Genomic DNA, 23488 nt, shown 5'->3' on the forward strand with positions numbered 1-23488 from the left:
ATCTCATATCTATCTATCTATCTATCTATCTATCTATCTATCTATCTATCTATCTATCTATCTATCTATCTATCTCATATCTATCTATCTATCTTTCTCATATCTATCTATCTATCTATCTATCTCATATCTATCTATCTATCTATCTCATATCTATCTATCTATATCCTATCTATCTATCTTTCTCATATCTATCTATCTATCTATCTTATATCTATCTCATATCTATCTATCTCATATCTATCTATCTATCTCATATCTATCTATCTATCTATCTCATATCTATCTATCTATCTATCTATCTCATATCTATCTATCTATCTATCTATCTCATATCTATCTATCTATCTATATCTATCTATCTTTCTCATATCTATCTATCTTATATCTATCTATCTATCTATCTGATATCTGTCTATCTCCTATCTATCTATCTATCTATCTATCTGATATCTATCTATCTCCTATCTATCTATCTATCTGATATCTGTCTATCTCCTATCTATCTATCTATCTATCTATCTATCTATCTCCTATCTATCTATCTGATATCTATCTATCTCCTATCTATCTATCTATCTATCTATCTATCTCATATCTATCTATCTATCTATCTATCTATCTATCTCATATCTATCTATCTATCTTTCTCATATCTATCTATCTATCTATCTTTCTCATATCTATCTATCTATCTATCTTTCTCATATCTATCTATCTATCTATCTTTCTCATATCTATCTATCTATCTATCTATCTATCTTTCTCATATCTATCTATCTATCTCATATCTATCTATCTATCTATCTCATATCTATCTATCTATCTCATATCTATCTATCTATCTATCTATCTCATATCTATCTATCTATCTATCTTTCTCATATCTATCTATCTATCTATCTATCTTATATCTATCTCATATCTATCTATCTATCTATCTATCTATCTATCTATCTATCTATCTCATATCTATCTATCTATCTTTCTCATATCTATCTATCTATCTATCTATCTCATATCTATCTATCTATCTATCTCATATCTATCTATCTATATCCTATCTATCTATCTTTCTCATATCTATCTATCTATCTATCTTATATCTATCTCATATCTATCTATCTCATATCTATCTATCTATCTCATATCTATCTATCTATCTATCTTTCTCATATCTATCTATCTATCTATCTTATATCTATCTCATATCTATCTATCTCATATCTATCTATCTATCTATCTCATATCTATCTATCTATCTCATATCTATCTATCTCCTATCTAACTCATATCTATCTATCTATCTATCTATCTATCTATCTATCTCCTATCTATCTATCTCATATCTATCTATCTATCTATCTTTCTCATATCTATCTATCTATCTATCTTATATCTATCTCATATCTATCTATCTCATATCTATCTATCTATCTATCTCATATCTATCTATCTATCTCATATCTATCTATCTCCTATCTAACTCATATCTATCTATCTATCTCATATCTATCTCATATCTATCTCATATCTATCTATCTATCTCATATCTATCTATCTATCTATCTCATATCTATCTCATATCTATCTATCTATCTATCTATCTCATATCTATCTCATATCTATCTCATATCTATCTATCTATCTCATATCTATCTATCTATCTCATATCTATCTCATATCTATCTATCTATCTCATATCTATCTATATCTATCTATCTATCTTTCTCATATCTATCTATCTATCTATCTATTTATATCTCTATCTATCTATCTATCTATCTCATATCTATCTATCTATCTATCTATCTATCTCATATCTATCTATATCTATCTATCTATCTATCTATATATCTATCTATCTATCTATATCTCTATCTATCTATCTATCTATATCTCTATCTATCTATCTATCTATATCTATATCTATCCATCCCTCTATCTATCTATCCATCTCATATCTATCCATCTCATATCTATCCATCTCATATCTATCCATCTCATATCTATCCATCTCATATCTATCTATCTATCTATCTATCCATCTCATATCTATCTATCTATCTAAATAATGGAAAAAGGCAGCACACCAAACGAAGTCCAGTATCAAGTGTAAAAAGTGGGTTCTGTTTTATTCCATGTTTCAAAATACAGCAACGTTTTGGCTCATTTGGAGCCTTTTTCAAGCTGCTGTATTTTGAAACATGGAATAAAACGGAACCCACTTTTTACACTTGATACTGGACTTCGTTTGGTGTGCTGCCTTTTTCCATTATTTATTTACAAAGGACCCCAGGCCCGGTCTTATTGTGCCTGCACCCACCATCACCGATTGCAACGTGTGCTGCTTGCATTTTCTTCAAGTATCTATCTATCTATCTATCTATCTATCTATCTATCTATCTATCTATCTATCTCCTATCTATCTATCTATCTCCTATCTATCTATCTAACAAAAGCTTCCTCAAGCTTGAGGAAGGCTACTTGTAGCCGAAACGTCGCTGTTGTTATTGAATATGGAATAAACCACAGGAACACTTTTTTCAGTTTACCCGGTGTGCTGCGCAATTTCCTTTTTTTATATTGCTGGAGGATTCTAGGTTCAGTCTTATGTAGCTTGCACCCACCCACTGACCCGCTGAATGTGCTGCTTGGACTTTCTATACGTATCTATCTATCTATCTCCTATCTATCTATCTATCTATCTCCTATCTATCTATCTATCTATCTATCTCATATCTATCTATCTCCTATCTATCTCATATCTATCTCCTATCTATCTATCTATCTATCTATCTATCTATCTATCTATCTATCTATCTATCTCATATCTATCTATCTCCTATCTATCTCATATCTATCTCCTATCTATCTATCTATCTATCTCCTATCTATCTATCTATCTCCTATCTATCTATCTATCTATCTCATATCTATCTCCTATCTATCTATCTCATATCTATATATCTCCTATCTATCTATCTATCTCCTATCTATCTATCTATCTATCTCCTATCTATCTATCTATCTATCTCCTATCTATCTATCTATCTCCTATCTATCTATCTATCTATCTATCTCCTATCTATCTATCTATCTATCTATCTCCTAACTCTCTATCTCATATCTCTTTATCTATCTATCTCCTATCTATCTATCTATCTATCTATCTATCTCCTATCTATCTATCTATCTATCTCATATCTATCTATCTCCTATCTATCTATCTATCTATCTCATATCTATCTATCTCCTATCTATCTATCTATCTATCTCCTATCTATCTATCTCCTATCTATCTATCTATCTATCTATCTATCGCCTATCTATCTCATATCTATCTCCTATCTATCTATCTCATATCTATCTATCATACACAGCTAATCGCACCGCTGTTGCCCCCTCTTCTTCTCCGTTACCTCCGGTGTCATTCTGCAGGCTCTGTACTCAGTATAATGGCAATGACCTCACAATGAATCAGCTGCTAGTCTACTACAATACTTACAGCAGTGCCGGGGTAGGGTGCCTATTGTAGGATAATTGCAGCCGACTCTCGGTCTCCTTGGAGGCATCAACAATAGGGGGAACTTTCAGCAAACAGCAGCCGCCCTGAGATTGAATCTGACAGTAAGAGCCGCTCCAGATCTGATTTAGAGGGCACCCGGCAGCTCCTGGACATGGCGTAGTAAATTCTTACGTCGTTTTGTGATTATCGAGCTACTGCGGATCCTTTGTCTGTAACATGGAAACTATGGAGATATCAGAGTTCAGTCTACAATGTGCCCCCGATCTGCGCTGTGAGAACCAGTCATCACGGATGCCAGTCTGCCAAGCGTGTGACACGTGTGTCCTGGCCACCAAGCTCGCCACCACCAAAGAACTATTTATAAGAGCCGGGCACAGCTCCCAAAGAAGGTTCCTATTTGGGGTCATCAGGAGATTCAAAAGCCGGGACTTGCTGGTTTATATGGAGAAAGTGCTGGAGCCCTCCCTGGGCAAAGACTTTACTTACAGCCGGTCACGGATTCACCCCAGCCTGGCACAGGACTTCTGTACCAGCGGATCAGACCGGGCACTGAACAAGCACCTGTTACACCAGTTTATGACAGAGACTTGGGAATGGTTCAGGATCGGATCGTATTGGACCAAAGCAAATTACGCCCTATTCCTGCTACAGATGTGCAGCTCCCACCTGCTGCAATGTGCTGCCAACCTAATCCATGTTCTCATTGCCCAGGAGGGACACCAAACGGGTAGGTAATAGTCTCTTATATGAGAGTAAGTGCAACTATTACATTATATATACAATGTGGCAGATTTACTTACCCGGCCCATTCGCGATCCAGCGGCGCGTTCTCTGCTCTGGATTCGGGTCCGGCCGGGATTTATGAAGGCAGTTCCTCCGCCGTCCACCAGGTGGCGCTGCTGCGCTGAAAGTCATCTCATCGCGCCGGAATGCACCACCTCGGACCAGGTGAAGGTAAGCGCTCCCCAAGCGACACTTTTTCGGTTTTTAAATGCGGCGGTTTTTCCGAATACGTCGGGTTTTCGTTCGGCCAGGCCCCCCCCATTTCCGTTGCGCGCATGCCGGCGCCGATGCGCCACAATCCGATCGCGTGCGCCAAAATCCCGGGGCAATTCAGGTACAATCGGCGCAAATCGGAAATATTCGGGTAACACGTCTGGAAAACGCGAATCGGGCCCTTAGTAAATGACCCCCAATGTATATAGTAGATGTTTCCCAGGTGAAGGATATATCACTGCACAAATCTGTGACAGAACAACTTTGTAAAGTAAAGAGACATATAATACTCTCAGGATGTAGCCTTAGCCTTCTCTGATCAAATAAGCTCCTACTACAGGTTGTCTAGGTATGCTGAGAGTTGTAGTTCAGCAAGCACAGAACAGTGAAAGGATTGAGACCATCAAAGGGTGCTCCAATTTGAGGTATGTATGACATATACACATTATGGGGCACATTTACTCACCCGTCCGCTGGAGTTCACTGAAAGTGCATTGTCCAAGGATAATGCCCTGTGCCGCGATTCACTAAGATCGTGCACCCGATATCCTGCATGTGTCGCTTCCCCGCTCAGGTCCCCGGAGTTCTCCTTCTTCTTCCTGGTGCATGTAAGTGCATTGTTTGTGTATAATACGCTGTGCGGGGAGTCACTAAGATCGTGCGCCCGATATCCTGAATGTGTCGCTTCCCCGCTCAGGTCCCCGGAGTTCACCTTCTTCTTCCTGGTGCATGTAAGTGCTTGGGCTCACGACACAATTTGAAAGTTAAATCCTGCGCTCAGTCCGAATCAGTCGGATCGTCCGTCGGCACGCGCCCCGGCCTGCGATTTCTGTCGCATGAAAGCAGCGCAGCACATGTGCCACAATCCCTGCGCACCCACATCTTAAATACCTGTGCGAGATGTTTTAGCCCCGAAAGAGGTGCACAGTCCGAAGAAAATGTGTAGCGCGACCCTTAGTAAATGTAGATGTCTGTACCTTTCTTGAGATTTTGGATACCCCTGTCCCCGGTCTCATGCATGTGCGCTGCTCCCCACTCACGTACTTGGAAGAGCCAAGGACAGAGGATTACACAGCCTCAGGACCCATGTTCTTGATACAGGTGCGCCTCCCACAGGTTGGACCAAATTAAAGGGGTATGTGCAACATACACGAATTTCCTGATCAGTTGACACCTTCCCACTCCTATATGAACTGTGGATAGTACCGTATTTTTCGGACTATAAGGCGCACCGGATTATAAGGCGCACCATCAATAAATGCCTGCTAAAACGTCTAAGTTCATATATAAGGCGCACCTGACCATAAGTATGAATGACCAGCAGGTGGCAGACCTGTGCACAGTTCAAGGCAGCTGTTGCCTGTAAGTACGGTTCATATATAAGGCGCACTGGACTATAAGGCGCACCTTTGATTTCGGAGAAAATCAAAGCATTTTTTGTGCGCCTTATAGGCCGGAAAATACGGTACACAGCTCTAGTGTTAATATAGAACTGCTTGCTTTACTGTATACTCTTCCAGATGATGCAATATATACAGCGCTATAATTTGGCTCCACAACTACTTTGCATGCCCAGAAATAGTTGTACAGACCCAGAGGGGTGACATACAGCGCACACTACAGATTACAAATCTCTTTTGAGAAAACCGATTAAATGTCACTGCAAAGGTATCACCACGGTCACCACTGTACGTGTGTAATGGGGGATAATTAAAACTTTACTGTTAAGATAATTGTCAATAATTTAATAACAATGGCCTAGTCCGTGTGAATACTGCCATCACAAGTGACGTAGAAACCCATTATCTCTCCTCAGTGAAGGCAGCTATAGAAACACTTAGCTAAAGCAACCTGATCTAAAGGAATGGAAAGTGATCGGCCTCCCTACCTGGCCCTATGCTGTTGTCTCAGCTCCTGGAAATGTCTCCATAAATCTTTAATCTGTTCTCTGGTGCAGCGGGTTCATGCGTTTCCCCCGGCGCTCAGTTATTTTCTCTGCATCTGTCAACAAATATAAATGTTATACATTAGACAAATGTTAGTATGCAAAGCAAACACCCCCTCGCCCAGTTAGGCCAACATAAAAGATGCAGGGAAATGTGACGGTCACATCTCATGGACCAACCATGGCTTAAACTTATTGCATCACACCATTGAAAAACCATAGCTGATCCAGCAAATGTGTCCATCTTACAGGCCTGGTTTCCCAGACTGTTCATTGCCATCTGAATGGACCCTACAAGGGAGACACTTAAGTCATTTCATAGATTATAGTGTGTATAGTGTTTGGGCGGGTGCTTACAAACAAGTCCACAGATATGGTAACTTTAATAATAATAATTCATTATTTATATAGCGCACACAGATTACACAGCACTGCACAAGCATATCAAATTGGTCCCTGTCCCCATGGGGCTCACAATCTAAACAATCTAACAGTATGTTTTTGAGGTGTGGGAGGAAACCAGAGTACCCGTAGGAAACCCATGCAAACACAGAGAGAACATACAAACTCTTTGCAGATGTTGACCTGGGTGGGATTCGAACCCAGGACCCCAGTGCTGCAAGGCAGATGTGCTACTCACTCAGCCACTGTAGTTCATCCTTAATCATATGCATTAGCTGGTAAGTGCTAGGCAGTGGTCCAATAGCTCAAGATCAAGTGCTGTGGGTCCAACTTCTTCCGCAAAGATTGATTGTCCAGACATCATCAGATGGTCGTGGTACATGAAGGATTGATGGAAGGAGACTAGTAGACTTGGACCCATAGCACTTGATGTAAATGTACGTGTAACCTGCTAAATCCCCAGCAAAACAACATATTTAGACAATAACATTTTCTCTGCCAGCAGGCACCACTAGGGGGAGCACTGTACATGAGAATAAGTACAGCAGGAGTTCAGTAGTAGCTGTCTAGATCAGCATACCCACAGCTCCCTCTGGTGGTGGCTGAAGACTGTCAGAATATTCCTATATGGAAGAGAGAATGCAAACTATCAATCTAGACCAATGTGAACTATTTTACCTAATCTCCTTCAAAGCTGAGGCAATTCCATATTTGTCTTTGTAGGAATTCATGAACTGCAGGAGGAAAAGCACAAGGTTAAGGAGACAGGCAGAACTGTGGACTGCAGAGAAGATGACCCATCTCTTATGGTGGTACCTACCTCCTTCCAGGCAACATCAGGTGTCAGGAAATACATAGACTTCATCCGCTGCCTCCCGGTACATCTCTCCAAGAAAATTCTAGGTACATTATCCAACAAACCAATCACTGTTTATGTTTCAGAAGAATATCTGTTGTTGTGAATGAACCCAAGATGTTCTGTCTCTGTCTTTGTAGGATACTTGACGAAGAAGCATCTCTTCAGGTGTCTCTTTGTGTCTCATCACTGGTGCTACCTGACAAGGGACCTTCTCCTGGACCTTGCTGCTGAGATACTTGTGAGGAACGAAGCTATGATCCTGCAGGTAGGTGGATAACAACCACAGCTGCTTGGGTGGCTACTACTGTCTGAATTTCATCCCATAGTTGGAAACCTCAACCCACTACAAACCTTCTTGGTTACTTTAGCTTCAAGTGTTAGCAGCCAACAGGTGTCCTACAACTATAACTCTCATCGTGCACACCTGCCCGGCTGTTCCACAGAAGTGAATGAGGCATGATGAGAGTTGTAGTTTCACTAAAGCTGGAGTGACTGACAAAAACAGAGACACTAATTTAATCAAAGATACCCTGACAATTTCAAAGCTGTTGACACTGTTTGCTCTGCACAGTAAGAGGACTTCCCAATATATCTACAATGAATGCCTCCATTCTGTGTACACACAGTAATAATAATAATTCTTTATTTATATAGCGCACACAGATTACGTGCACAGAACTTGCCAAATTAGTCCCTGTCCCCATGGGGCTCACAATCTAATCAACCTACCAGTATGTTCTGGATTGTGGGACCTGGAGGAAACCTACGCAAACACAGAGAGAACATACAAACTCAGATGCAGATGTTGACCCCGGGACTTGAACCCAGGACCCCAGCACTGCAAGGCTGTAATGCTAACCACTAAGCCACCGTGCTGCCCTGATTACAACACAGGATCCCATGCTAAAAGAAAAAAAAATTAAAAAATATATTTATGTGTAATTTCTCTTTACTATTTTTGCAGGGAACCTCATACAAAGGGGTGAGTGTTTCTTATGCCAAGATTCAACAAGTGCCAGTACCAAGAGTCGGAGAAGATGGCAATGCTTTACCAAGGCTTGAGAAGTACTACCAAGAAATAAAGGTAGGGAGGTTTTGGGGAAAAGAAAGGACATCACAGAGTAATGGTTAAGGGGTTGAGGGGTCTTGGGGGGGTTACATACTGATGGTGACATAGAAGCAGGTGCTAGATCCCCCATCATATTTAGTGAGGCCAGGTTAAAGTCACAATTCTGAATGAATCCTGACGGAAGAGTCCTCTTTCACGTTAAAAAGCATTAATCTTTATTACTATATCCAAAAACAATGGGGCTTATTTACTAAGGGTCGAATTTCCGGCCGAATTTCCGTTGCGTTTTCCGAATATTCGGGGAACGCGCCGCCGGGACAGGGATTTAGAAGCGGATTGTGTTGCACGCGATCATGCGACAGAAAATGGGGGGGGGGGGGAGGGGCCGTTTTTAAGCATGCGTTTTCAGTCCTTTAAAAACAAATGCTTTTTCAAAATGCTTCCGTCTTTGAAAACACTTCCGTTTACCATGCTGACCGTTTACCATACGTTTGGCTGCTTACAACCTGTTTATCTATTAAGATAAGTCTGAAAATGGACAAAAACGGTCAAACACGGATGCGTTTTTAAACAGACTAAAAATGCATGCTTAAAAACGGCAAAAAAAACGCCATGTGTGGCATCACCCTAAGGCTGCAAGCACACAACCGTGCCCAGCCTGTGAAAACTGAACCATGTACTGGTCAAATTCCACGGACCAGGCACAGTGCTGGGGGCGGGGGTCCTTGCATCTTAGTGAAGTATAATGCAAGTGCCTGCTTGTCGTCAGAACAGCCGCACTTACATTTTAAATCATGAGTACAATTCAGTGACGCTGTTCTGCCAAATTTCATTATAATGCAAGGACTCCTATACCCGACACAAGTAATGCTATCACATTTTATATTCTACAGCCTGGAGAAAGTTTGGAAGCGGCATACACAGATATAGAGACTGAACCTGTGTCCCTGGAGGAAAGGAATCTGTTCTGTGGATCCTATAATGTTCTCATCCTTACAGGACAGTAAGTGGCACATCAGACATAAGAGCAGCAGAGACCCAGCATGTAAGGTTGTGTTGTATAATAAGTTATTTCTTCATCTCTAGGGGTGACCCGCACAGAGTCATCCACTTTGATGGGGGACATTTGGTTGCTGTTGGCTCAAGAGATCGTAAAGTCAAGCTATACGATATGGCAGAGATGGCACAGATCCCACCCTTGATTCAAGGTCATGCCGGGAGCATCCGTGTGGTGCGGCTGTGCGAGGAAAGAGGCTTCGTATTTAGCGGAGGGTTTGACCTCAGCATAAGGTACGAAAAACTAACATCTCACGCACAATCTCAGCTTAGAGAAAGGTGGACGTGTCACCTCTTCACAGATTCTCTATCTTCAATTAACCACTTGTTAATGTTGCCCATTAATCCAGTTAGTATTAAATTCACTATTTAGTTACGCGTTCATGCTTTAAATTACATGTCTTCTCCATAAGAGTAAGGGTGATGCCCCACATGGCGTTTTGAAACCGTTTTTGGTCCGTTTTTAAGCAAACCGTTAAAAAACGCATCCGGTTTTTAAAAACGCATGCATTTTTTGAAAACGCATCCGTTTTTTACAGGTTTTCCAAATTTGCGCAATTATGGATCCGAATGTAACGGATGCGTTTTTTAACGCATGCGTTTTTTTAACGGACTGCTTAAAAACGGACCAAAAACGGTTTCAAAACGCCATGTGTGGCATCACCCTTAACGAAACTCACGTTTCACATTTTTACTATATGTTTCTAATGTATACCCGACCCTTGTATGCCAAAGGGATACAATTTGGGTATACACTATGTATAGACATGTTGACAAGATGTAAAATGAGGCTAAAGACGACGGCACACGTGGCGTTTTGAAACCGTTTTTGGGCCATTTTTAAGCAGTCCATTAAAAAACACATTCGCTTTAAACAGTTTTTTCTCCAATTATCTTAATGAAGAGAAGTGGAAAACGGTCAAAAGTAGTTAAAAAATTAGTTTTTTAACGAACTGCTTAAAAACGTCCCAAAAACGGGTTCAAAACGCCACGTGTGCCACCGGCTTAAGGCTTCCTGTAACCAATAGGGGAATGGTGGTGTCCCGTTTTGGCCGGGGGCAGATAGGAGCTGAGCAGCCACGCTGAAATCCTGGCAGGAAGAGGACCTGAACTTTAATGTGCAGCGCGGCCTCCTGGGTCGGTCATGGTGCGGTGTGACACGACAGCCTCACTGCACCGTGACCGAGCATAATAGAAGTGAATGGCTGTGGCGTGATAGTCGCAATTTCTGTGGCTACTTCACGGCCATCACATAAAGTCGTGTGCATGAGGCTTAAAGGGATTGTCCCATTTCAGCAATAAATGATATTGTTTGTATAATGAAAAGTTATACAATTTTCCAATATACTTTCTGTTTTAATTCCTCCCAGTTTTCTAGATCTCTGCTTGCTGTCCTGCTATAGAAAGCTTCTATGTTTACTTCCATGGACAGAACACTGTCCCTGGTCACATAGGTGCACGGCTCGTTATATCACACAGCTCTGATTACTCTCTATGATACTAAGCTTCCTATAGCAGGACAGCAAGCAGAGATCTAGAAAACCGTGAAGAATTGATACAAAAAGTATATTGAATAATTGTGTAACTTTGTATTATACAAACAGTAACATTAATTTGCCGAAATAGGAATACCCCTTTATGTTTCATTTGCAACGACTGTGACCCGATCCTTGGATGCTTAGGTTCTGTATATTCTTATCAAAAAGTGAGCACAAAAACTGATCTCCCTCACAGCACAGACAGAATGATTGTAAAATACATGTAAAATATGATATGAGCACAGTGGTATACACTTTATGAATCCACATACCTCTGACCTGTATATTTCTCTGTGGTAGCTACGTGTCTTCTGTCTTGCAGACAGTGGGATTTGCAGACCGGAGCGTGCCTCAAGATCTATCACGGACACATGAGGACCATAACGTGCCTGGATGTACAAGATGATCTGCTGGTGTCTGGAGCAAAAGATGGACTCGTAAAAGGTCAGAACTGGGATACTGGGACATATATAGAAAAAAATATATACATATTATATACATGTAAATCACATTGGTCTTACACTTATTTATTCAGAGCAGTAATAATACTTATCTAGGCCATCTAGGCAATTATAGTAATGTTGCATTAAACAAGGGTTGCTCAAACCCCCCACCCTCCAAGACGCTGCTATATCCCCTTTGACATTTTGAGAACGATTTTGGCCAAAGCCCGCCCCAGACTGGACTATGGCTGACACCTCTGATTACACTGTCATCAAAACATGTGTTATGTATTCAGCTCCTATATGTATTTTATGTTTATGTATCCTATATGTTTTATGTATTCAGCAGACGTATAGGTCCATATTACATCGTACAACCAAACCCTGTGAGATCTGATCCCACAGTCACATGTAGACAGGGACAAACTAGGTAAAATTCTGTAATGGTGATTTACGTATGTGACAAATATGAGGGGATTCACTGCAGGTATCCGACACGTAACATCCGACACGCAGCATCCGACATCCTCACGAGTGATTTCTTCCTTTTCAGTTTGGGATATCACAAGCGGCAAGTGTCTGCGGACCTTTAAACATAAGGATGCGGTCCTGGCTGTAAGTATGAGGGACCAGTTTGTGGTGAGCGGCTGCGACAAGGGTCTGGTCAAGGTCTGGCACGTTGAAACTGCTGCATTAATCAAGGTGGGTGAGAAAGTGTGTTTAATCACATAATTCCAGGAAACTGACTGAGACTGGTGTGAATCGTGGTCCTGCATTCATAGTGATACTCGTGTATCTTGTACATTTCTATTGATCAGACGTTGGCTGGACACCAGGGAGCTATAAAGTGTCTGTCCTTTGATCAGTGGCACTTGGTATCGGGAAGTTCTGATGGATACGCCATGGCCTGGAGCATGATGGGAACTTTTCAGAAACGTTTAATGACCTTCAGACATCCGAAGTAAGTCAACTAACTATTCAGGGGTACAGATAGCTAGGGGGCTCTATCAAGATTTAGGTCCCCCTATGGTCAGGTGAAACCTATGGAGGAACCCAGCAGCAGGCATCCAACCTCCCTACAGTGTCACTATGGGGGAAATAAAGGGAACCTGTCACCAGATTTTACTCCTTTTTAACTACCAGCCCCCTCAGGTAGGGAATAAAATATTATTTCTAGAACTACTTCTTTTATGTAATATCTCTCCCATTTACCTATAACAAAATCGCCTCGAAAGTCATGTGAAATTTTGTCTGAGATGAGTCAAGTTTAGAGGCTGCAGGCTTTTGCTTCTGTGAGCTACAGTTCCAGAGAGAAATAGGTGCGAAATGGATAATTATCTGCAGACATTTCCAAATATGTCTCTACCTCCCTGTATCTCTGTTTCTGTAGCTCACATAAGCCTGATGGTCTAAAGGTGAGATTCTTATCTTTAATATAACACTAGCGGCATGTTTCTACAAGTGCCTCTAAACTTGACTCATCTCACGCAAAATTTGACTCTTCACTCATTTTCACTTGACTTTGGAGGCGATTTTTTTTTATACTTAAATGGGTGATATTTCACATAAAAGAGGGAATTTTAGAAAGGATATTTCATACCTTACCTGAGGGGCTAGAAGTTTTGTGGGGTAAAATCTGCTGATAGCTTCCCTTAAAGCATAATACAGTTGCCAGTAAAACCAAAAGTGTGTCTGTGACTGTAGACAATGCCTAGTGGTAGGTAGGGGATACATTATACATAATGCTGGTTCAATGCAGACTGCATGTTCTTGCAGGGAAGTGATGTGCTTGGAGCTGCTCTACCTCCGGGTAATTACTGGCTGCGCCGATGGAAAAATTCGGGTTTTTAATTTCCTCAATGGAGACTGCCTCCGAGTGATGAGAGCCAATAGCCGAGCCGACCCAGTGGCTGCACTCTGTATTCAGGACAACAGGTAACAACTTTAACCTACCCAACATTTTACATGTGACTGGAGAGCTGCACACACTCACAACCAGCTAGTTTACTGCTCATATACTCAGGTTTAAGGCTATATTCACACGACCGTAGGGGGGCGTTTATACGGGAGCAATCTTGTGGCTGTACATACGCCCCCCAGAGGCCGGCAATGGGCGCACGGAGCGATACGGTGCAGCACACATGTGGCACCATACCGCTCCGTAAACTGGGAAAAGATAGCACTTGCGTTACCTGTTACGGCGCCGTGAGCCATGTATCTCTATGTAGATGTCACCACTCCTCCTCTCCATCAGGCGAACGTATGCCCGCCATGTTCGTGTGAATGTAGCCTAAGTCCCAGAAGTGAGAATGGCATCTATAAGGCATTCATAGCACATCTTCTAGGTATGACATAAATACTTGAGATGGTAATAAATACCTCTTTAAAGGGATTGTCCGGCCTGAAGATCGGTCATTAGTATATGATCAGTGGGTGTCAGACACTCGCCTTCCATTCTGATCAGCTGTAGTAGCAGCTTCCGGGCACCTGAAGCTATAAAGTGGAAGGAATTGGAAACAGAAGGTGCAGAGGTACCGCCAATGTCCACCGCCAGCAAACAAGGCCTGTTTAACACTTGATTTGCAAACACGTTAGTGTTCATGAAGCTTTACTCCTGCACACTTCAATGGGAGCTCGGCTGCAGTTACCTGGCCTGGTGCTATATACAGTAGTGGACAGAGCCATCTGCTTTTGGTTCCGCCCATTGTATACGTTCTGGTGTCTGGAGGCAGCTGAGGTGTGGAGTCAAAGGGGCACATTTACTAAGGGTCTGAATTGTGCATTTTCGTCAGGATTCCCGAATTAATAATAATAATTTTTCTGAATTGCGCCAAATTCCTCCGGGATTTTAGCGCAGGCTATTGGATTGTGGCACATCGGCGCCAGCTTTCACGCGACAGAAATCGTGGGAGGTGGGCGTGGCCATCGGAAAACCTGACGGATTCGGAAAAAACGCGGAATTTGAAAAAAATTTTCTGTTGCAAAAATAGCACTCACATGCACCGGGAAGAAGCAGGTGAACTCCGGCGCAGCAGCGACACCTGGTGGACATCGGGCGCACAACCTTAGTGAATCGCCGGAAGACCCGAATCTTCGTCAGAGAACGCGGCACTGGATCGCGACAGGACCGGGTAAGTAAATGAGCCCCAGTGTCTGACCCTCCACCACTTATATATCCTGCAAGTCATCAATATGAAAAATGCCTCATGGGCCAGACAACCTCTATATCTAATACTGTAGCACATGTCAGAGAAAGGGTGAGGAACATGGATTTCAGCATGCCTGATCCTTTGCACCCACAGGTGATAAACTATCTATTAAGAACTCATTTCCCTCTAATGACTAAAATACATGCATGCTCTGTAGAGCCACAGGTGCATGAGTGTGGCTATCAAACAAATAAACTGGGGCAGCATGGTGGCTCAGTGGGTAGCACTACAGCCTTGCAGCGCTGGAGTCCTGGGTTCAAGTCTCATCCAGGTCAACATCTGCAAAGAGTTTGTATGTTCTCTCTGTGTTTGTGTGGGTTTTCCTCTGGGTCCTCCAGTTTCCTCCCACACTCCAAAAACATACTGATTAGATTGTGAGCCCCATTGGGGGCAGGGACCGATGTGGCAAACTCTGTGCAGCTCTGCGTAATCTGTGTGCGCTATATAATTAATAATTATTATTAAACTCAGGACGTATGGATACATTTACATCTTGGCTTGATAAGTAATGTCAATGCAGCGCCATAATATGCATTTCTGACACCTCCATTACATATATTATTGACAGACACAAATGTTTTCTACCCTTTAGGATGGTGATCAACGTACTGACAAGTATCATGATCTTCCAGTTTGAGGAGGTGTCGTGGGATTATTCGCAGACATCAGAACGAGTCCATGTCCTGAAAGACAGGCAGCGATTCCAAGAAGCTCCCATCCGGGTGAGGCCATACAGCTACGTGCGTGCCCAGAGAATGAAACGCGTTGGCTCCAGCAATAGGAAAGTCTACCAGCAGGAGGAAAACGACCATGGTCGTGGGACAAAGAGTCAGCTGTCTCATCACGCCCGGAGCCTGTCTGCAAGAAGCATAAAGAAAGCACATGGTAACATCACAGAACCAGATCCATCTATAATATAGTAAATGTCTATTCTACAGGCACCAGATAAGCCCATCCCCACTGCTAAATATACATAAAGCGGATGCATCAGATACTAGTCACACTGGTCAATGGGTACGCTCAGTGTATACAGCAGGAGGGCTGAGTGTATACCAAAAACAAAATGTAAACCCAGCCTTAGCTGTCAGGGAACCATGTCCTGGGCCACTGGACCTTAGTGTACAACACAAAGGAAATGCATCACTCCAAACTGCAAAAATTATCGTGATAATCCACAGCATAAAAATAAACCTCTCTATTCTCTCTTTATTACAATGATACATTGTTCTATTCTGTTGCAGATTTACACATGGAGTCCTTAAAACCAGTTACTTGGCCGGAGCTAAGAAATTACCGAAGAAGTTTTGCATACATCGATCTGCAACCAGAATTCTACAAGAAGCCTCCATCAGCATCCAGACCCCGGACAGCAAGAGAAGGAAGCCCAGAGCCCTGTAGTAGGACAAGTTCTGCCCCTGCCATAAGGACACAGGATGATTCCGGTAACAAGATCTACATTGTACATAGGGGGCAGCATTATAGTAGTTATATTCTTGTACATAGGGGGCAGTATTATAGTAGTTATATTCTTGTACATAGGGGGCAGTATTATAGTAGTTATATTCGTGTACATAGGGGGCAGTATTATAGTAGTTATATTCCTGTACATAGGGGGCAGTATTATAGTAGTTACATTCTTGTACATAGGGGGCAGTATTATAGTAGTTATATTCTTGTACATAGGGGGCAGTATTATAGTAGTTATATTCTTGTACATAGGGGGCAGTATTATAGTAGTTATATTCTTGTACATAGGGGGCAGTATTATAGTAGTTATATTCTTGTACATAGGGGGCAGTATTATAGTAGTTATATTCTTGTACATAGGGGCAGTATTATAGTAGTTAAATTCTTGTACATAGGGGGCAGTATTATAGTAGTTATATTCTTGTACATAGGGGGCATTATTATAGTAGTTAAATTCTTGTACATAGGGGGCAGTATTATAGTAGTTATATTCTTGTACATAGGGGGCATTATTATAGTAGTTATATTCCTGTACATAGGGGGCAGTATTATAGTAGTTATATTCTTGTACATAGGGGGTAGTATTATAGTAGTTATATTCTTGTACATAGGGGGCATTATTATAGTAGTTATATTCTTGTACATAGGGGGTAGTATTATAGTAGTTATATTCTTGTACATAGGGGGCAGTATTATAGTAGTTATATTCCTGTACATAGGGGGCAGTATTATAATAGTTATATTCCTGTACATAGGGGGCAGTATTATAGAAGTTATATTCCTGTACATAGGGGGCAGTATTATAGTAGTTATATTCCTGTACATAGGGGGCAGTATTATAGTAGTTATATTCTTGTACATAGGGGCAGTATTATAGTAGTTATATTCTTGTACATTGGGGGCACTATTATAGTAGTTATATTCTTGTACATTGGGGGCAGTATTATAGTAGTTATATTCTTGTACATAGGGGCAGTATTATAGTAGTTATATTCTTGTACATAGGGGCAGTATTATAGTAGTTATATTCTTGTACATAGGGGCAGTATTATAGTAGTTATATTCTTGTACATAGGGGGCAGTATTATAGTAGTTATATTCTTGTACATTGGGGGCACTATTATAGTAGTTATATTCTTGTACATAGGGGGCAGTATTATAGTAGTTATATTCTTGTACATTGGGGGCACTATTATAGTAGTTATATTCTTGTACATAGGGGGCAGTATTATAGTAGTTATATTCTTGTACATAGGGGGCAGTGTTATAGTAGTTATATTCTTGTACATAGGGGGCAGTATTATAGTAGTTATATTCTTGTACATAGGGGGCAGTATTATAGTAGTTATATTCTTATACATAGGGGGCAGTATTATAGTAGTTATATTCCTGTACATAGGGGGCAGTGTTATAGTAGTTATATTCTTGTACATAGGGGGCAGTATTATAGTAGTTATATTCTTGTACATAGGGGGCAGTATTATAGTAGTTATATTCTTATACATAGGGGGCAGTATTATAGTAGTTATATTCCTGTACATAGGGGGCAGTATTATAGTAGTTATATTCTTGTACATAGGGGACAGTATTATAGTAGTTATATTCTTGTACATAGGAGGCAGTATTATAGTAGTTATATTCTTGTACATAGGGGGCAGTATTATAGTAGTTATATTCTTGTACATAGGGGGCAGTATTATAGTAGCTATATTCTTGTACATAGGGGGCAGTATTATAGTAGTTATATTTCTGTACATAGGGGGCAGTATTATAGTAGTTATATTCTTGTACATAGGGAGTAGTATTATAGTAGTTATATTCCTGTACATAGGGGGCAGTATTATAGTAGTTATATTCTTGTACATAGGAGGCAGTATTATAGTAGTTATATTCTTGTACATAGGGGGCAGTATTATAGTAGTTATATTCTTGTACATAGGGGGCAGTATTATAGTAGTTATATTCTTGTACATAGGGGGCAGTATTATAGTAGTTATATTCTTGTACATAGGGGGGTAGTATTATAGTAGTTATATTCCTGTACATAGGGGCAGTATTATAGTAGTTATATTCCTGTACATAGGGGGCAGTATTATAGTAGTTATATTCTTGTACATAGGGGGCAGTATTATAGTAGTTATATTCTTGTACATAGGAGCAGTATTATAGTAGTTATATTCCTGTACATAGGGGCAGTATTATAGTAGTTATATTCCTGTACATAGGGAGTAGTATTATAGTAGTTATATTCCTGTACAGAGGGGGCAGTATTATAGTAGTTATATTCCTGTACATAGGGGGCAGTGTTATAGTAGTTATATTCTTGTACATAGGGGGCAGTATTATAGTAGTTATATTCTTGTACATAGGGGCAGTATTATAGTAGTTATATTCTTGTACATAGGGGGCAGTATTATAGTAGTTATATTCTTGTACATAGGGGACAGTATTATAGTAGTTATATTCTTGTACATAGGAGGCAGTATTATAGTAGTTATATTCCTGTACATAGGGGGCAGTATTATAGTAGTTATATTCTTGTACATAGGGGGCAGTATTATAGTAGTTATATTCTTGTACATAGGGGGCAGTATTATAGTAGTTATATTCCTGTACATAGGGGGCAGTATTATAGTAGTTATATTCTTGTACATAGGGGACAGTATTATAGTAGTTATATTCTTGTACATAGGAGGCAGTATTATAGTAGTTATATTCCTGTACATAGGGGGCAGTATTATAGTAGTTATATTCTTGTACATAGGGGGCAGTATTATAGTAGTTATATTCTTGTACATAGGGGGCAGTATTATAGTAGTTATATTCCTGTACATAGGGGGCAGTATTATAGTAGTTATATTCTTGTACATAGGAGCAGTATTATAGTAGTTATATTCCTGTACATAGGGGGCAGTATTATAGTAGTTATATTCTTGTACATAGGGGGCAGTATTATAGTAGTTATATTCCTGTACATAGGGGGCAGTATTATAGTAGTTATATTCCTGTACATAGGGGGCACTATTATAGTAGTTATATTCCTGTACATAGGGGGCAGTATTATAGTAGTTATATTCTTGTACATAGGGGACAGTATTATAGTAGTTATATTCTTGTACATAGGAGGCAGTATTATAGTAGTTATATTCCTGTACATAGGGGGCAGTATTATAGTAGTTATATTCTTGTACATAGGGGGCAGTATTATAGTAGTTATATTCTTGTACATAGGGGGCAGTATTATAGTAGTTATATTCTTGTACATAGGGGGCAGTATTATAGTAGTTATATTCCTGTACATAGGGGGCAGTATTATAGTAGTTATATTCTTGTACATAGGGGGCAATTTTTATTGTAAAAACCAACAAAATACAATTAAACAAAAAATACATTCTTCTGTATACACAATTAGGAATCAAACAAATATAATCTCAGAGTAAATGTAACTTAGAGTCCATAGCTGCTGCTGCTGGAAAGGAAAAAGAAGAAAACTAAATCAATATATATAGAAATTAAACACCAGATATATTCCTCCATAATTTCCTATTTCTCTGGTCTTTGCTGATTTCCAGTGATTTTATCCACCTTAGCTCAGACAATATCTGGGATACCACAGCCGTGTAGTTATAGTCCTCGCTGTGTAGGGACACCCGGGTTCTGGCATGCCATTGGTAATACTTTATCACTGTTATTATAAGATACATGGTTCCTGGATCTATATCACCATCTGGAGATGGGACGCCATAGATGATGTCCGGGTACTGGAGGAATTGCAGCCTCGGGATGTTCAGCAGGTCAGATACTTCCTTCCAGATCTTCCTCCCTCCCCAGCACTCAGAGATGAAATGTTCCATCGTCTCCTCCTGCTGACACCCCAGGGGACACTTCCTATCTGCCACACTCACAAACTTTAGGTTCCCTCTCACAAATAACCTCCCATGTAGTGACAACCAAGAGATATCAAATAACTTGGGGGGAAGTCGCTTCGCATTGAGGAACCTGAGACTCTTCTGTAAGGTGGTGGTCACACAGTCTCTGAGAGCGAGTGGTGAGTGGTAGAAAGCCCGACATATCCTAGTATAGAGGTCTCTCCTGGTGTTACTGACAATGTAGGACTTCTCCAGCTTCCACATCCTGACGCACTTCAGACCATATACCAGATACTGGGGGAGGAAGCCAGGAGTCCATCGGCCCCTCTTGAGACTGCCGCCTCGCACCCAAGACTCTGCAAAAGGCAATATCCAGTCCCTGACACTACTTACCCACAGGAGACCATTGTTTGAGTCCAGGCAACCAAAATTGACTTTCAGAAACATGGAGTCAAAGAAAACCCTTGGATTTAACATATCCAGTCCACCCTCTCTCCTCTGCAGGTAGGTGATCCCTCTTTTTACTGGGTTCAACCTGTTCCCCCATAAAAGCTGGAAGAACAGGCTAAAGAGCCGAGCGGAGAAAGATTCTGGCAAAGGAAAGACGACAGAGACGTAGAGGAAGACAGGGACCAGGTAAGTCTTCATCAGAGCAACCCTTTCTCTATAGGTCAGCCTCCAGTTCTTCCATCGCTGAACCTTTACATTTCCGGTATCCAACTTCTCTTCCCAATTTAGTTTGGCATTATCTTCCCTCCCGAATTTAACCCCAAGGATCTTAATATGGGTGGAGGCCTTGGCGAACTGTGGCAGATCAAAGCCAGGAGCAGTATCCAATGTCCAGAAAGCTTGACTCTTCTCAAGGTTGACCAGAGACCCGGAGGCCTCTGAGTAACTTCTGATGGCTGCAGACAACATCTCCACCTCACGAGGTTCAGATATCACCACAGTCACATCATCCGCGTAGGCGACTACCTTCAAAGGCAAGCAATGGGGGACCGGCACCCCCTGAAAATCACACCGCTGCAGTGATCTCAGGAACGGGTCGATAGCAAACACATACAGCAGTGGACTCAGAGGACAACCTTGTCGCACCCCCGCCTCTACCCCGAAAGTGTCCCCCTGCCAACCATTGATCAGAGGAAAGCTCTCAGCCTCTCTATACAAAGTTCTCAGCCAATCTATAAATTGTCCCGGAATACCGTACTTTGATAAAGTGGCCCATAGATACTCATGATCAACCCTGTCAAAGGCTTTAGCCTGGTCCAGACCTACAACATATCTCCCACACCTCAGAGCTTTACATCTCTCAAACATCTCTCTAATCGAGATGACTGCTCCAGAGATGTTCCGCCCTCTTACTGTGCCGTACTGAGAGCCTGCCAACAGTGCCGGGGACAAACAGACTAATCTAGAGAATAGGATTTTTGCCAGAATTTTCCTATCAACATTCAAGAGGGCGATCGGCCTCCAGTTCTTGATGTCACTAGGCTCCTTACCTTTAGACAGCAGAATAAGGGAGGACACTCTCATGGATGGAGGCATCAGGTGATTTTTTAGACAATTGGTAAACACATCCACAAGGATCGGGGCTAAGAGGTCTCTGAACTTCTTATAGAATTCTGCTGTAATACCGTCAGGACCTGGTGCCTTCTTCAGATGTAACTTATCAATGGCCTCTTTAACCTCCTCCTCTGTTATTCCTGCTGTCAAAGGAGAAAAGTCCAAATCTCTAGTGTCAGGGCCTGGAGTTGCCTCCAAGAATTGAGCCGTTTTCTCTTTATCCAAAACCTTCTTCTGAAATAACTCAGCATAGTAGGATCTCACCACCCCCAGGATACCCTCCCGAGATTCCTGTAAAACTCCCTGGGAGTCAGTGAGACCTGTGATTGATTTCTTAGCCACACGTTCCCGGCAACTCTCATATGGATCTGGCGTGACTAAGTTTCCATAGTCACGCTCCACAACCAGGGACGTGTAGCGGCTGTACTGATACTGCTTTATTTCAGATTTCAGTCGGTCAATCTTTTGTTTGTCATCCCCACCCGCCGAATACAGTGACTCCAATTCTTTCCGCAGCTTGAGATACTGGCTGTACTTACTCTTACCCTTCTTTACTGACAGTCTCTTTAAGAGGGACCGGATCTCCTCCTTGACATCCTCCCACCAGTCAGATACATGATTATAGAAATACACTCTCTCCGATTCACCCTGTATAAGAGAGTGGACTTGCTCCTGGACAAACACATCTTCTAATAGGGTAGAATTTAGTCTCCACAAGCCTCTTCCTATATCTGGCCGTTCTGTATTACCCAAGTAGAAGTAAAGGGCCAGGTGATCCGAGTATGGGACAGACTTCTCACTTCTATCCCCAATGACCTCCGAGGGACTCACCAGCGCTAGGTCTATTCTGCTATACCTCCCAGCACAGGAGTAGGTAAATTTGGGTTTCCTACCACCCTGCACAAAGACATCAGACAAACCTGACTGTGCTATAATATCATTTAAGACCTTAGAGTCCCTAGCAAGAGGCCTACCAGTGGGTCTGTCACTCACTGTCCTAGTGGCGTTGAAATCACCCGCCATGATGACTGGGAGAGATGTAAATAAATAGGGCTTCACGTCATTAAATAGATTGACTCTGTCAGTCACTGTCTGTGGACCATAGATATTGATAAGCCGGAGCCTTCTACCTCGGATAGTAACCTCCAGCACCAAACATCTTCCCATCGACACCTCGGTTAGTCTATGAATGGTGACATCGTGGGTATTAAACAGTATGGAGACCCCGGCACATGGCTCCACAGACAGTGACCAGATGGACGGCCCGGAGCGCCATTCTCTCTCTGCTTCTTTTAACAAACTAAGACTATTAAGATGAGTCTCCTGTAGGAAAAAGACATCGGCATCGAGATAATGTAGATGTTCATACACCGCATGTCTTGTCCTTCTTGCCCTAATGCTGTTGACATTGCTAGATATTATTTTCAGATTAAAGTTCGCCATTAGAGCTATAACAAGAAGCAGAGAGAGTGTCCCCATCATCATAAATCTGGATCAGATCCCTCCTCTTCACCACCCGTCTCCATGTCTGATTCAGACTCTG

At 41.5% G+C, this 23488-nt stretch overlaps 1 protein-coding gene across 1 annotated transcript in view; it reads left to right on the forward strand.

The window, feature by feature from the left end:
- The first annotated feature begins 3498 nt into the window (after positions 1-3498).
- LOC140065122 (F-box and WD repeat domain containing protein 10B-like) overlaps positions 3499-23488 on the forward strand; it is a 28392-nt gene continuing 8402 nt past the window's right edge. Inside the window, exons 1-12 of the mRNA XM_072112643.1 lie at positions 3499-4256; positions 7596-7775; positions 7869-7996; positions 8696-8815; positions 9694-9803; positions 9887-10090; positions 11717-11838; positions 12391-12539; positions 12656-12798; positions 13614-13772; positions 15639-15931; positions 16288-16488. Of these exons, the coding sequence (XP_071968744.1) occupies positions 3746-4256; positions 7596-7775; positions 7869-7996; positions 8696-8815; positions 9694-9803; positions 9887-10090; positions 11717-11838; positions 12391-12539; positions 12656-12798; positions 13614-13772; positions 15639-15931; positions 16288-16488 (2320 nt within the window). The 5' untranslated portion in view covers positions 3499-3745. The remainder of the gene's footprint in view (positions 4257-7595; positions 7776-7868; positions 7997-8695; positions 8816-9693; positions 9804-9886; positions 10091-11716; positions 11839-12390; positions 12540-12655; positions 12799-13613; positions 13773-15638; positions 15932-16287; positions 16489-23488) is intronic.

This window comes from Engystomops pustulosus, chromosome 6 (assembly GCF_040894005.1).
Source record: "Engystomops pustulosus chromosome 6, aEngPut4.maternal, whole genome shotgun sequence".
In the NCBI taxonomy this organism is placed as follows: Eukaryota; Metazoa; Chordata; class Amphibia; order Anura; family Leptodactylidae; genus Engystomops; species Engystomops pustulosus.